The 16,575-nt window shown below is 50.3% G+C and overlaps 1 protein-coding gene across 5 annotated transcripts in view; it reads left to right on the forward strand.

Moving 5' to 3' along the window:
- Positions 1-16,575, forward strand: part of DEPTOR (DEP domain containing MTOR interacting protein) — a 172,740-nt gene that overhangs the window by 97,088 nt on the left and 59,077 nt on the right. For all 5 annotated transcript variants that reach the window (XM_069600758.1, XM_069600759.1, XM_069600756.1 and 2 more), the window contains exons 5-6: positions 10,438-10,623; positions 12,713-12,847. In XM_069600758.1, the coding sequence (XP_069456859.1) occupies positions 10,438-10,623; positions 12,713-12,847 (321 nt within the window). The remainder of the gene's footprint in view (positions 1-10,437; positions 10,624-12,712; positions 12,848-16,575) is intronic.

Genomic DNA, 16,575 nt, shown 5'->3' on the forward strand with positions numbered 1-16,575 from the left:
AAACTATGAGTAATTGTAGTAGCTCTCGCTGCTGCCCTGAGAACTGAACGAGATGCACGCCATATGCTCAGCACAGGGTCTGACACGGTGTGCCACTTTGTAAATGTTGGCTGATGGTCACTCTTTTCATCCATATATCCTCATCATCAGATGCCTCGATGGGCAGAGATTAATAGGGTTAGTGGCCTCTTCCATTGCTGGCCTTAAACAGTATCTTATATGTACTCTGTGATGAATATAAACTTTAAAAAATAAATCAACATTGAAGGCCCTTGGATTTATGTCAGTAGTTCCAAAGGATCTAGAATAGGCTTGTAGATATCTTTCCTTGAATTTTGTATGTGAAGTATTCCATTTGCCAAAGTAAATTTGTCTTCAGACCTCTCTGCACTTGTGATACGAATTAGTCTCTGAAAAACAACCTCATCTTTGAAAACACATGTGCTTTGTTCTGAATTTTATCGCTGGCAGTACAAGGTTCTAGCCTTTGAAAGGTACCCAGCTATTATTTAAAGGTGCACAGAGAAGAACAAAATGTACCTTGACCTTCCATCTGCTGATGACCTTCACTTGTCTGGCCGTCGGAGCAGCCGCAGAAACCTGTGCAGTCACAGCCCGATGCGTTCAGCTGCTTCTTTCCTGCTTCCTGACTAAAGATGCGTCCGTCCTTGCTTCCTTTTCCATCTCCTGTCCTCCCTTCTGTCAATTAAATGAGTGCAATTGGGTTCTACCTTGGTGTATGCAAAGTGTTCTGTTTTAGTAATGTCAGTTCATAGAACTTTATGCCCTAAAATCAATTTCCTGCTTTCATATCCCCTTCTAAATGTTGTCAGGACTCAGGAAGTAATTATTTTAGTTCTCTGATTCACTGCCGTTATTGCCTCTTGAAGAGTTTTGTATCCCAGGCACCTAACCGTCCCTGTGTGGTGTAAAACACTTGAACACAATTGCTTACCCTTCTTGAATCAAGGACTGTGCTGCTTTGAAAAGCAGAGCCTTCAACTCCCGCGGCCCTTTAGGATGGTTTGAGGTGGGCTGTTACGGCTTTAAGTGTAGTCTAGATTTTCTTTAATGAGTAGATTTCATCTTCTGTTGTGATTAACGCTCAGCTCATAGTTCCCAACAGGCACATGATTTAAACAGCATAATATTCCTATTTGTTAGTCTTGACAGTTTTTTTTTTAATGTACAGCATACCGAGTAACATGAAATGCCTGGACTCTGTAGGACTGTGATCCAGCAGGAGCAGACCATCCCAGGACTTGGAAGGGAAGACGTAGCGTCTTTGGAGGCAGAACTGATTTGCCTTCCAGAAACACTAAGTCTACAGACTAGGTCTACCACGTCTTCTCCTGGGGGTTTGTCGGTGCTCTGAAACAATGCCTGTGAGTGCTAGGTGGTCCTTCCAGAAGGAAGCACAGGGCTCTGTAGGCTCAGAAATAGGAAGCAGGAGGAGGGGAGCCGGTGGTAAGGCAGCGTGACATCCCTGATGCCCAGACAGATCCTCCACCCGCGACTGTGCACCCGGGAGGTGGCAGGCCGCGCCCGCCTCTGCTGCTGTGAAACGTCCTTAAAGATGATTGCGTTTATCTGTGTTTGTCTGTGCTGGGGCTTCACTGCCGTGTGGCCTTTGCTCTGGCCGTGCTGGACGGCTTTTCATCGGCTCTGGGGTGCGTGGGCTCCGGGGGCTGCACCCGCTGGGCTCTAAAGCACAGGCTCGGTAGTTGGGGCACACGGCTTAGTCACCCCGAGCCATGTGGGATCTTCCCAGACCAGGATCGAAGCCGTGTCTCCTGCCCTGGCAGGCAGATCGTTTACCACTGACCGCCGGGGCGGCCCGGCACGTCCTGACGGTAAGGGTGTTGTCACAGCGTGTGAGGGTCCGCTGTCTGGAAGGTGACCTTGAGGACCTTGTAGTTTGACACTCCTTGCGCTTACAGTCCTGCCCCCTCAGCCTCCTCCTTTGCTGGCCTTTGTTCTTTGCTGTTAGAACACTCAGCGCCCTTATTCCCCTGTCTGTGTAAGCACCTCCCACCATTGTGGGCTGAAATACAAGGCCTGTGGGATCTTAGCTTCCCTGCCAGGCACCGGACCTGTGCCGCCTGCCGTGGGAGTGTGGGACCCTAACCACAGGTGGGGCTGCTTCAGTCGCTCATCGTGTCCGGCTCTTCTGACCCCCTGGACTGCAGCCCGCCAGGCTCCTCTGTCCATGGGATTCCCCAGACAAGAGTGCTGGAGTGGGCTGCCATTTCCTTCTGCAGGGGGTCTTCTGGATCCAGGGATAGAGCCTGGGTCTCCTGCACTGCAGGCAGATCCGCAAGCAGATTCTTTACCAGCCACAGGGGAGCCTCCAGACTGGACCACCAGGCAATTCCCGAGCCTTGTTGACTCTTTGGAATTCTAACACTCCTTAAACTTCCCGATGAGGTGCGATCTAGGGGACAGTTGACATCCCCAGTTTCTTTCCCCCTCCCCTCCTTAACCCACCTTCTTACTTCCTAATCACACTGCTGGATTCAGTGTGAGTTGCTGTTCCATGATATCTGTTGTGTTATGTCATCTGTCAGCAATTTCAAGGCTGGATGAAAGTAAGAGATCTTCGTCCCTCCAACTAGGTAAGTAGCCTAAAGCACTTTTATATTCAAAGGAACTTATGGGGCTTAAGATGAGAAGTTTTTAGATTCATCCTTAGAATATAGGTGTGAGTAGAAGACAGCAAATTCTCCTTCCTTCAGAGAATCAGCTTTTAAAATTGTCTTCCTTTGTAAAATCACCCTAATAATTTCTAATGGGAAAAATGTAGCCATATTATCCTCCATGTCTCTGAACTATGTCACTTTATGCTTTTGGTAGATATATGCGTGGTATCCCCCTCGTGCTTTCTGAAAAGTGAAAGCATACAGTGGACAGGGATCTGTTTTCTTTTACCAAATGTCAGCGTCATGAGTTTGGTGCTTCTGAAGCCTGCGCTTCCCTGAAAGATAGACTGTCGTGTATTTATGTTGCTTTAGCTTTTGGCGGTTTCTCCTTTTCCTCCTGTTCAACATCTCACTTGAAGCTAAGCCGAGCCAGGCCCCTAGAGAATTCGACCAGTGCAAAAGGGAACGCTTGGACGGTCCCAGAAAGTATAGGCTGGACGAATTAGAAACCGTCAGCTTTCAGTTATAGCTGGGATGAAAGCACGCCTGGCAGAGTAGGTTCAGAGTGTGCGCCGTGAGCCTCGGCTCTTCTCACCTCTTCCTCATCAGATGCTAATCTTCTCCAGGAGCGATTCAGCCAGCTAGTCCTCAATTACTAGACATTTATTTTAGTTCCAAATTTGTGTAGTTGCAAACAGTGGTGACGTGTACATCTTCAGTTCAGTTCAGTTCAGTCCAGTCGCTCAGTTGTGTCCGACTCTTTGCGACCCCATGAATCGCAGCACGCCAGGCCTCCCTGTCCATCACCAACTCCCAGAGTTCACTCAGACTCACGTCCATTGAGTCGGTGATGCTATCCAACCATCTCATCCTCTATCATCCCCTTCTCCTCCTGACCCTAATCCCTCCCAGCATCAGGGTCTTTTCCAATGAGTCAACTTTTCACATGAGGTGGCCAAAGTATTAGAGTTTCAGCTTCAACATCAGTCCTTCCAATGAATACCCAGGACTGATCTCCTTTAGAATGGACTGGTTGGATCTCCTTGCAGTCCCAAGAACTCTCAAGAGTCTTCTCCAACACCACAGTTCAAAAGCATCAATTCTTTGGTGCTCAGCTTTCTTCACAGTCCAACTCTCACATCCCATACATGACCACTGGAAAAACCATAGCCTTGACTAGACAGACCTTTGTTGGCAAAGTAATGTCTCTGCTTTTGAATATACTATCTAGGTTGGTCATAACTTTCCTTCCAAGGAGTAAGCGTCTTTTAATTTCATGGCTGCAATCACCATCTGCAGTGATTTTGGAGCCCAAAAAAATAAAGTCTGACACTGTTTCTGCTGTTTCCCCATCTATTTCCCACGAAATGATGGGACCAGATGCCATGATCTTCGTTTTCTGAATGTTGAGCTTTAAGCCAACTTTTTCACTCTCCTTTTTCACTTTCATCAAGAGGCTTTTCAGCTCCTCTTCACTTCCTGCCATAAGGGTGGTGTCATCTGCATATCTGAGGTTATTGATATTTCTCCCAGCAATCTTGATTCCAGCTTGTGTTTCTTCCAACCCAGCATTTCTCACGATGTACTCTGCATAGAATTTAAATAAGCAGGCTGACAATATACAGCCTTAACGTACTCCTTTTCCTATCTGGAACCAGTCTGTTGTTCCATGTCCAGTTCTAACTGTTGGCTTCCTGACCTGCATACAGATTTCTCAAGAGGCAGGTCAGGTGGTCTGGTATTCCCATCTCTCTCAGAATGTTCCACAGTTTATTGTGATCCACACAATCAAAGGCTTTGGCATAGTCATAAAGCAGAAATAGATGTTTTTCTGGAACTCTCTTGCTTTTTCCATGATCCAGCGGATGTTGGCAATTTGATCTCTGGTTCCTCTGCCTTTTCTAAAACCAGCTTGAACATCTGGAAGTTCATGGTTCACGTATTGCTGAAGCCTGGCTTGGAGAATTTTGAGCATTACTTTACTAGCTTGTGAGATGAGTGCAATTGTGCGGTAGTTTGAGCATTCTTTGGCATTGCCTTTCTTTGGGATTGGAATGAAAACTGACCTTTTCCAGTCCTGTGGCCACTGCTGAGTTTTCCAGATTTGCTGGCATATGTGTATTCTCAAGGAGCAAAGGACAAAATTTGTTAAATTCTGTATGTACAACATCGAGCATAATGAAAAGGTATTGTGTGGATAGGAGATTGGAGCTTGGGATTGGAAAAATGAAAACCTGGAAAGACCTCAAGCTTAGAGGTACGAATCGCGGTTCTCCTTGATTTTCTCTCCTTGTCTTGAATATCTCTTTCCCAGACCTTAGGAGTTTCCTTTTTGTTGTTATTGTTTGTCCTTTGTGTTTAACAAAGAGCAATTTGCATATGTAGCAAATGAACTTTGCATTTTATATGGAGATTGTCCTGTTAAAGTGTAGAAAAGAATCAGTTCATTCCTCTCTGTGGATCATAAACTGTATGTCATTTAGCCGTTTTTATTTCTTGAGACTCTACACATGTAATTTGTGTGTGTATGCGGTCAGTCACTCAGTTGTGTCCAGCTCTTTCTGACCCCATGGACTCCTCTGTCCATGGAACTTTCCAGGCAAAAATACTGGGGCAGGTTGCCGTTTCCTCCTTCAGGGGATCTTCTGAACCCAGGGACTGAACCTGAGTCTCTTGAGTCCCCTACACTGGCAGGCAGATTCTTTATCACCTGGGAAGCCCACGTATGAAGTTGTGCCTATACAAAAGAAATCTTCAGCTTTCTTAATCTAATTCGTTCTTAAAACTTCCTTTGTGTAAACTCACTCCTTAATGTCTTACTTTTGTTTGACTTCTGAGATTTAAATATCTTCCAGTGGGATATTTGCCAAACTGGATATCTGGTTAAGATTTCATATTTCTTATGACTGAAAGGTGGCAGAAGTGCTCGTGGGAGCTGGACAGAGTGTTCTTTGGAAGCAGGGCAGGACAGACAGGGGGAGCGGGTTCTGTGCAGGAACTCCTGTGAGCAGCCACAGAAGGCAGTCTTCAGGAGCCTGAGCAGAAGAACCCTGAAGACGATCCTCAGACACCGTGTCAGACCTCTTCCGGAAGCTGTCCTCTTTCTTCTTCAAAGCAGAACTGCGCAGGAAACTTGAGGTTTAAATTTGCTAAGTCGCCCAAATCACTCAGTTCAGAAAGGAGGCAGGCCTGGGAGCAAAGCCGAGTTCTTCTGACTCGCGCCATCGCTTTTCATCACCTAAGACTGTTTTCTGAAAGTTATTCGGCATAACAGAGTCTTCAGAGAAGTTCTGCATGACTGTTTCGTTCTTAGATGGAGCGATGTCTGTTCTGCAAGATTTTGGTATTGCTGAGCTTGAAAGGATGAGCAGATGACGGTGTCGTGGTCCAGCCAGCGTGCTAAGGGGAGATGGCTGGGCGGGTGTGGGACCCTCCCTTGGCGCTCATTGGTTGAAGATGAGTGACGTCACGAGTGACTGACAGACGCTAGGATCTGGCTGCTGGCGCTCTTGGCTTTTGGAAGGACGATTGTCTTTGCGATACCTAGGATTGCCCTCACAAGCGAAGCAAATGTACAACACTGAGCGTTTGTGTATTTAAACTTTTAGTGAGAGGGGAGAATTAAAGAGCGCTTTTAAAAGCCAAAGGCTTCGTTGAAAGCGGTGCAAGGGACGCGTGCAGTGGTTGCGTCCCTGTTCTGAGAGCAGGCGTTTGTCGCCGTCTGTGCGGGCCACACAGCTGAAGGACGAACACGCGGAGAACCTCGTTCCCCAGCGTGTGGCTGCTCCCGAGGCCCTAAGAACCAAGTCAGTCCTTGGAATGGAAGTGGGGCGGTGAACGTTGTGCCGCGTTAAGCTGAATTCCCGTCGGTCAGATGACAGTGTATCACCAGCAAACGGTGGTCACAGTGCAAGCAACAACGTGCTCAGTCACTCGGTCGTGTCCAACTCTTTGCCACCCTGTGGACCGTGGTCTTCCAGGCTCCTCTGTCCAGGGGCTTCTCCAGGCAAGAACACTGGAGTGGGTTGCCGGTTCCCTCCCCAGGGGACCTCCCGACCCAGGGATCAAACCAGCGTCTCTTACATCCCCTGCACTAGGAACGTGGGCTGTAAATTAACAAACGTGCAGTTTATTGAGTTCTTTCAATCTTGGCATTATGTTTGACATGGGTAGTCCACTATCTTATACAGTCCTGGTCTGCCCTGATTTGGTCATGTTTAAACACGTAGATTACTGGAGAGACTATGTCACGACAGAGGGCTGTTTAAACTTACACCTTGTATGTTATCTTAGGTGATGTTTGCCGTTTTAGACATAGGTGGTAATACAACTCGGGAGTGGAGAATGGGAGTGAATTAATCCTTGGCTCAGTATGTAAAGCCAGCCTTCAAATTTCCATTTCAATTAAAAATGTTTTTGAAGCACTTTTATCTGTCATGGAATTGGTTTAGATTTAGAGTATGATTCTGGATTTATTTATACCAAAGCCAGTGTTTTGTGTCATTCACTGTATAAAGACAAAACAGGTCTTAATAAGGGTATATTCAGTACTATGGATTTTCAGGTTGTAATTTAAGATACTGTTGCCAAAGTCACATTGTGGATTTTAAAAATCACAGTAAACTCAGAAAAGGTTGCCAGAAAAAAATAAGCTATCTATAAAAGTATTATAAATTACTGTATTATAGTGTTATTGAATGTAGTGGTGTAATACATTTATATAAAAATTTGACTATCATGGGAGCCACTATTTATAGATATCATATCAAAATGTCATTGATTTATCTTTTGGTCTAGGATGTATTTATAATCTCCTGAACACAAGAATGTATTGTTTACTGAGAATATGCAGTACCATCTCTGAATTAGATGTGTTTGCTTTCATGGCCAACATCATTCATTTACCTGAAGTGAATAGTTTTTTGTGGTCACTGTGTAGTTGCTAAATCATGTCTGACTCTTTGACTCTTTATGATCCCGTGGACTGCAGCCCACAGGCTCCTCTGTCCTGGAGTTTGCTCAAATTCATGTCCATTGAGTCAGCGATGCATCCAACCATCTCTGTTGTCCCCGTCTCCTCCTGCCTTCAATCCTTCCCAGCTTCAGGGCCATTTCTGATGAGTCAGATCTTCGCACCAGGTGGCCAAAGTATTAGAGCTTTAGCTTCAGCATCAGTCCTTCCAATGAATATTCAGGACTGATCTCCTTTAGAATGGACTGGTTGGATCTCCTTGTAGTCCAAGGGACTCTCAAGAGTCTTCTCCAACACCACTGTTCGAAAGCATCAGTTCCCCAGTGTCGGGCCTTCTTTATGGTCCAACTCTCACATCCGTACATGACCACAGGAAATTATTTGGCAATATAAAGGAATGAAGTTAAAAAAAAAAAAAGGGAGGGAAGTGCCGATACACGGCGTTACATGGATAAACCTTGTGAACGTTATGCCAAGGGAAAGACGCGGGTCGCAGTGGGTCTTGTGGGGCTCTGATCGTACGAAATGCCGGAGGCAGGCGGCGCTGCAGGGTTGGCACGTTGGTCATGAATAAGGGTCACAGGCAGAGTGGAAGCCACAGCTCAGGAGCTGGCTTTCTTCTGGGGTTGATGGGACTATTTTAAAATCAGTTGTGATGCCGGGATGCACACCTCTGTGAGCACATTCCAGAGTAGAACAGAGAGCGTGCACATTAGGTGGGTGAGTTATCTTGTATGTAAATTACATTTCAGTGATGCAGTTACAGAACGCATGCAGAATCTCTAAAATAAAACCAGGTTTTGACCTGTCTTGCCGAAATCAAAAGGAAGGAAAAAAATCCTCTTAACATTTTGTTTTTTTTCAAAGCTGCAGGAGTTTTGACTGCCTTTAATGATCAACCAGTCAGAGAGAAATTTCTGTTAGAGTAGAAATAACAGCCTAGTTGAAAAGGAACAGAGAGAGAAGCTGGGTTAAAAGCCCGCGTTTTAAGCCTCAGATAAGTGAGTAGAGCAGACGCCTGCGTGCTGGCACTGAGCGCATGCGCAGTGATAGTGTCGCTGGCCGGCTGGGCGTCAGCGCCGCGGAGCAGCTTGTCCGCGGGGCAGCTTGTCCCGGCGGCGTGCTGCGCTGCCTCTCCTGCTGGGTTCACGGCGTGAGGACGCCTATTCCTGGCCTCCCAGCCCACTTACGAAACGTGCTGTTGCAGTTTGTTTGTTTCTCAAAAACTGGTTGTGCTTGTTTATGACTTTCGTCTGCGCTGGTCTCCGCGGCTGTGCCCGCTCTCCTCCGGTTGCAGGGGCGGGCTCCTCGCGGCGGTGGCCCCTTCTCTTGCGGAGCGCGGGCTGGGGGGCTCGAGGGCCTCGGTGGCGTGCGGCGTGGGCTCAGAGCGCAGGCCCGGTGGCTGTGGGGCTTCGTCGCTCTGAGCCGTGTGGGATCTTCCCGGACCAGGGATGGAGCCCGTGTCTCCCGCATTGGCAGGTGGATTCTTTACCACTAGGGAGGCCCTGATTGTTTCTCTTTATTGACAGACATATACTTAACCTACAAGAAAATGCACATACCTTAAACGCTTAGTTTGATTTCACCTGGGAAGCCCCCTGATAACATATATATATTCGTGTAAAATAAGATTCAGAACGTCTTCGTCGCGAGTCTCCTCCTGCCCTTCCCCAGGCAGTACCTCATCCCTGCCCCTTTCTAATTTCTGTCATTATTTGTGAATTCTGGCTTTGCTTGAGCCTCATATAAATTGACACTCATCTTGTGTCTGGCCTTTCTAACTCAGCTTAATGCTTTTGGTATTAACCCACGTTGTCTTCTGTGTCAACAGCTCATTCCTTCTTATCACCGAGGAGTGTTTCATGGTATGAATATAATGGTTTACTTACCTATTCTCCTACTTACCTAGGTCCATACCATTTCTGTCCTTTATCGAGCCCATCTTTGCATGAAATGTTCCTTTGGTATCTCTAATTTTCTTGAAGAGCTCTCTAGTCTTTCCCATTCTATTGTTTTCCTCTATTTCTTTGCATTGATTGCTGAAGAAGGCTTTCTTATCTCTCCTTGCTATTCTTTGGAACTCTGCATTCAAATGGGTATATCTTTCCTTTTCTCCTTTGCTTTTCACTTCTCTTCTTTTCACAGCTATTTGAAAGGCCTCCTCAGACATTCATTTTGCTTTTTTGCATTTCTTTTTCTTGGGGATGGTCTTGATCCCTGTCTCCTGTACAGTGTCATGAACCTTTGTCCATAGTTCTTCAGGCACTTTATCAGATCTAATCCCTTGAATCTATTTCTCACTTCCACTGTATAATCGTAAGGGATTTGTTTTAGGTCATACCTGAATGGTCTAGTGGTTTCCCCTACTTTCTTCAATTTAAGTGTGAATTTGGCAATAAGGAGTTCATGATCTGAGCCACAGTAAGCTCCCAGTCTTGTTTTTGTTGACTGTATAGAGTGTCTCCATCTTTTCTTGTCCTATGCTAACTGGATTTTTGGAGACAGAGTCTATTCAAGTGTTTTGAATTTGGGGGGGTGGAGACTTCAGCGTGTTGCTGGCCAGTTTTCAGCATTCTTGGTTACTTCCCAGAGACCAAAACAGCCTTGGCATGTGGCTTCTGAAGCCTGACGTCTTGCCTATTCTGCGTCTCCAAGACTCATGAGTATAAAATTGAATAAACCCCTGAGGTATAAGGGGCATTGTAGCATTGGGTGTAAAGTCTTTGTCAAGACTTTTGCTGCTGTCTGTTGGCTGGAGTTTCCCGGCTATAGTGCCCAGTGTCTGCAGGATACCAGGCGGTCTCACCTGCTGTTTCTTCTCCCCAGTGTCCAACAAGCACCCGTTTGTGGACAGCAATCTTCTCTACCAGTTCAGAATGAACTTCCGGCGGAGGCGAAGGCTGATGGAGCTGCTCAGTGAGAAGTCTCCGTCCTCCCAGGAGACGCACGACAGCCCCTTCTGCCTGCGGAGGCAAGGCCCGGACAACCGAAAGTCAGCCAGCTTCACGTCAGGTGCGCGCGTCCCCCTCGCGCGAGTGTGGCTGTTGGGAGTAACACAGGCATAGCTCACCTCTGTGAGTTCTGTTCTCGAGAGACTATAGCTAAAACATTATATATCTATTTATTTTGCCCCCCCCCAAAGAAAACATACCCACACACCACCAAATTGTTCCTGGGTAATCAACTTCAATGCCGTGAAGTCTGTTTTATAATTTTATGTATTTAAATTACAAAAGACCACTCAGGCCCTCACTCATGCCTTATTTACTTTTCATTTGCAGACAATTCTGGGTCTCTTGTATTTCAGGCAGATTCTTTACTGCCTGAAAAACAATCCTTACGTATCATTAATTATCCAGTTTGCTAAGTCCAGCATTGGAAATCTATATAAGGATGAATAAGACTTTCGAGGGCTTATACAACTAAAAGGAAACTGATTATCAATGTATCACACAGAACAAGGTAAACCTGTGAAAGGCAGACATAGGCGCTCAGAAAGCACAGTATCCTGGGGCGTTGTGTGTAAGGTCAGACCCGGGCAGAAATGATGACTGATGTTCACAACGATAACCCCATTTGAACAAACTAAACTGAACAAAATACCCCATTCACTCAGAGAAGGCCAACAACGTGTCATTCTGTGTAAGAGGATGGCGTGCTTCCTGGGCTACCTTCTGCTCCGAAAACTCCACGCTGACTCAGGAAACTGGTCAGCCTAAGGCTTGGCGCCTAAGGCCTCAGGCTTCACCTGAAACCCTGAGCAAAAGGAACACATGTGTTGGTTACAAACAGGAGGCGACAGTGAGAACATTCACAGCTAGAGGTCCTGGGAACAGTCTGCACCCGGCACGGAGCCAAGCTTGGCTGCATAGAGTTTCTCATTGAATCCTCACTGTTACTCTGGGAGGAAAGACTTCTTATCCCTGCCTTACGGGTGAAGAAGTGCAGTCACAGGGCGGTGGAGTGGCTTCGGCAGGCTCCCACAGCTAGGAAGTGGTGGGCGGAGCTGGGTCTGGCAGGAATTCTGTCCTGACCCAGCGCTCCTCTTCAGCCTTCCACGTCCCAGGTTCCTCAGACGGGCTGGGAAGGGGCACAGAAGCAAGGAAGGGCCGCGCCAGGAGAGGAAACACTAGCTGAGGGGGGGCCTGAGCCTGTGCTTGGATGCCCTCCAGCCGTGTGCCCCTAAGGCGCCAGCCTCCTAAAAGCGCACAGGAGCCGTCCGCACCCTCCCTGTTCTTCACTGAGTCCCAGAGACCTGAACAGGTGACCGTGATAAGGACACGGTGACCATGGTGACCTGAAGGCCAGCGTGGCCTTGGGCTTCCCGGGGCCAGGCCCTGCTCCGAGCGCTCCTGCGGTCCTTTCCCTGCATCCTACACCTTGCGCTCCTCCCCCTGATGAGAGCCAACCAGCTCAGCAGAGGGAAAAGCGAGGTCAGATCACTGAAGCGGCTGCTTCAGAACCGCACGCCCTCCAAGCCTGAGGTCATGCTCTGCGTTTCAAATCTCCTGTGGCGCTGGGTTGCTAATGGTTTACTCTTCAATCAGGAGGCGCTCATTGTCACAGTTAGCTCATTGAGTGTCTTGCGGGCACTTAATTTACATCCTCTCAGGGATGCTTGGCGTGAGCTCCGTGGTTCTTAAAATAGTATTTCATGTAGCTGAGCGCTTTCCCCTATATAACCACGCCTGCACCAATCCCCACTGGAGAGCAGTATTCCCACTTTACAGCTGGGGAGACTGAGGCTTACAAAACCCAAGGGACTAGGCCCAGCTCGTGCTGTTCATAGGTGGCAGAGCTGCTACTCAGACCCTTGCCTTTCTGATGCCGAGGCCAGAGGGCTTGATTCTGGCAGTGGAGGCTGCCCCACCACCCCGGCAGCTGCAGGTGGCCTGTTCTCGAGAGCCAGTCTCACTGCCGCCTGTGACCGCGCGTGACCCCGGGGACCCGGCCCACCGCCGTGGGTGACCGCGCGTGTCCCGGGAACCCAGGCCTCCCCTCGAGTGACTGCGCGTGTCCCGGGGACCCGGCCCACGACCGTGCATGACGGCGCGTGTCCCGGGCCCGGCCCACGGCCGTGACCGCGCGTCCTCGCCCGCAGTCAGCCCCAGCAAGGAGATCAAGGTCGCGTCAGCGGCGCGGAGGAGCAGCATGAGCAGCTGCGGCAGCGGCGGCTACTTCAGCAGCAGCCCCACCCTCTCCAGCAGCCCCCCGGTGCCGTGCAACCCCAAGTCCGGTGAGTGGCGGCCGCGCCCGTTTGCCCGAGGCTGTGGGGACGCGGGCTCGAGCGCGGGCGTCCTTAAGCGGATTCCCTCGTTAAGCGGAGGGGGAGGGACGGGGTGATCTCTGTGCGTGGTGCGGCTTGGGGGCGCCTCCTCTTGGATGGCGGCTTCCCGGCGGTGCTGGTGGTACAGAACCCCCCAGCCAGTGCAGGAGAGGTAAGGGATACGAGCTCACTCCCTGGTTGGGGGAGGGGGGGTGGAGATCCCGCCCCAGTGAGGCTGCCTGGAGAATCCCTCGGGCAGAGGGGCCCGGCGGCTGCAGCCCGGGGTCGCAGACTTGGACACGACTGGGCACTGGGCACTGAGGGCACAGGCAGGCGCGCCTCGGGGGAGAAGGGAGGACGCAGGTTTGCAGACGAACTGGGCTGCAGCGCGCGCCCCACAGAGGCTGCGGCTGACCCCAGGTGGCACTCTGGAGTCAGGGGGCCTTGGAGAGGGGTCCCCTCTTGGGGGAGGTGGCCAGGCCGTTAGACCCTCACGCTGACTGGCCGTTGGATGCTGGCCGCCCCTCGGAGCGGGGCATGGCCTGGGGAAGTCGGCTCTCTTTGCAGACAGCGTTCCCAGGACGGCTATGAACCCCGGCCGTCCGAGGGCCCCCGCGCCAGCAGCCCCAGCTCCAGGAGCAGCCGCTGGTTTCTGCGGTGGGTTTGAGTGGCGCACAGCAGCGGAGGTGCCGCTGCCCGGATGGTAACTGATGCTTGGATCCGCTGGGTCTCTGCACCCGCAAGGGAGAAGCGCGGAGCTCTGCAACCCAGCTACCCCTGCAGAGGACTCTCTGTGCCTTGCAGTCTCAAACTCTACTATTCCACCTCCATAGACTTTATGTTCCAGAAAAATAAAAATAAAAAATAACCAACAACCTAGGCACACAGATGGGTAATGAGCTTGCGCTCAGATCGAGTCACCTCCTCAGCCCACAGGCACCTGGACCCAGGGATGCCACCGCCTTCGCCAGAGTGGACTCTGGTCCGCTGGGGCCAGCGTGGCCTGAGGACGCCTTCCCCCCGCTTGTGTAGTACCCCAGCCCCCCAGCATTGAGTGCGTCACCTTCAGGGAGGTCATTCCTGGGGCGAGTAGAAGGCTGCATTGTTTCCTCTTTCTCCTTACCCCCTTGGCCCAGAGGGGGAATTTCACTGAGGTGCAGACAGAAACGGAGAGGGCGATGGCACCCCACTCCAGTACTCTTGTCTGGAAAATCCCCATGGACAGAGGAGCCTGGTGGGCTGCAGTCCATGGGGTCGCTGGGAGTCGGACTCGACTGAGCGACTTCACTTTCACTTTTCACTTTCATTCTTGGAGAAGGAAATGGCACCCCACTCCAGTGCTCTCGCCTGGGAACTTCCATGGATGGAGGAGCCTGGTAGGCTGCAGTCCATGGGGTCACTAGGAGTCGGACACGACTGAGCGACCTCACTTTCACTTTTCACTTTCATGCATTGGAGAAGGAAACGGCAAACCACTCCAGTGTTCTTGCCTGGAGAATCCCAGGGACGGGGGAGCCTGGTGGGCTGCCATCTGTGGGGTCACACAGAGTCAGACACGACTGAGCGACTTAGCAGCAGCAGCAGCAGACAGAAATGGAAGGTTGGGTCTCTAAAGACACAGAACTGTCAGGACTTCATGGGTAAATCCTACCTCTGTGTTCTGATGAGCTCCTCTTTCAACTCTTTAGTGGATTCCCAAGACGGAGGGAGCTCACCTGTGATTTTTTTTCCCTCAAGTAGGTAAGCAGGCTTCATGGTAAGGCATTTAAAGTTAATCATTAGTTATCCATCAGCATATATTTTTAATACTATATGTAAATGCCCCAATCCAGCTTAAGTGCTATAAAAGTAATATAATTGGTATCATTGTGATGAGTAAATAAGTTCTCAAGGGTATGAGAAGAGAAAGCTAGAAATTACTCCCTAGGTTTCAGAGTTTCTACACGTTTTAACACAGGAAAGCGCGGCAGTGAATTCAGTGGTCAGCATTGTTGCCAAGTATTACAATGCAGTGTGACTCAAAGTCACGATGACGCCTGTCAGAATGTCTGATGTCACTTGACCCCTGTCAGAATGGCTGACATTGGAAAGAACTCACGTGACAAATGCTGGTGAGCGTGCAGAGAACAGGGGGCCGTCGTGCACGGTTGGTGGGGATGTAGACAGGTGCAGCCAGCGTGGGAAGCAGTGTGGTGATCCCTGAAAGAAAGAGAAGCAGGACCCCCTTGTGACCCCGCAGTTTCACTTCTGAGTGTTTGTCCGTCGGGGAGGAGCGCGCTCGCTTGAGATTCTACTTGCACCCCTGTGCTTATCGCAGCATTGCTTGTAATAGCCGAGACACGGAAGCAGCCTAGATGCCCGTCGGGGTGGATGGGTGAAGGAAACGTGCTGTGCCGCACGCACGCACGCACGCACGCACGCACGCACACACGCACACACGGAGGCCCGCTGTTCAGTGATGACAGTGAAGGAAACGTGCTGTATCGCACGCACGCACACACGCACACACGGTGGCCCGCTGTTCAGTGATGACAGTGAAGGAAACGTGCTGTATCGCACGCACGCACACACGCACACACGGTGGCCCGCTGTTCAGTGATGACAGTGAAGGAAACGTGCTGTATCGCACGCACGCACACACGCACACACGGTGGCCCGCTGTTCAGTGATGACAGTGAAGGAAACGTGCTGTATCGCACGCACGCACACACGCACACACGGTGGCCCGCTGTTCAGTGATGACAGTGAAGGAAAGTGCTCTGGGCAGCGACGTGGGTGAGCCTTGAGGTCTGCGTGCGAAGTGACACGTCAGACAAGGAGCGGCAGGCGCCACCCGAGCTCACGTGTATATGGAACCGGACAGAAGCCTCGCACGCACAGAGAGCAAGCTGGTGCCGCCCAGAGGGGCCTGGCCAGTGGGGGCGGGAAGGTCGAGTGGGCGAAAGGGGTCACAGGGCACAAGTCTCCAGCTTCTCAGTGCGGCCCGGGGAATGCAGTGTCCCGCCTGTGACTGCAGTTAGTGATGCTGCGTTGTATATTTGAACGTTGCTAGGAGAGCAGCCCTTTCTTTCATTTTTTTTATCTGTTTGGGTGCCGGGTCTCAGCACGAGGGCCCCTTGGCAGCAGGTGGTGGGATCTGGCTCCTGACCCCCTGCTTTGGGAGCTGAGGGTCCCAGCCACTGAACCCCCAGGAAAGTCCCCAGGGTAGGTCTGCAAAGCTCTCATGTCAAGAAGCATCAGGTGATGACCTGAACTGGGTCAGGTGATCATTTCGTCACGCATGCATCCTTATGTTGTGACCTGAAACAGATCCAGTGTGTCGATTATATCTCAATGAAAGTAGGCCGTGTAACAGGATGTGGGGGCTCTCGTCGGATATCACAGTGCCGTGTGATTCCGACATCCACCCCCATAAGCCCCAGAAGGGATCTGAGGGCCGAGAGTGTGCAGGGCTTGACTAACGAGGGCCGAGAGTGTGCAGGGCTTGACTAACGGGGAGTAAAAAGGCCGCAAGTCCCCAACTGCGGGCCCCTCCTCTCAACTCCTGACCCTCTGCTGAGAGCTGCTCTTCTTGACCTCACGCTTCTCGCTCTGTAGGGGAGACGGCAAACCCCTGTCCTCCTTTATGAGCTTTCCGAAAGGGTCAGCGGGCATCCCCATGACCCGTCAGGTCAGCAGGCAGCGCCCCGCTGCCCTCA

The sequence above is a fragment of the Ovis canadensis genome, chromosome 9, assembly GCF_042477335.2.
Source record: "Ovis canadensis isolate MfBH-ARS-UI-01 breed Bighorn chromosome 9, ARS-UI_OviCan_v2, whole genome shotgun sequence".
Lineage (NCBI taxonomy): Eukaryota > Metazoa > Chordata > Mammalia > Artiodactyla > Bovidae > Ovis > Ovis canadensis.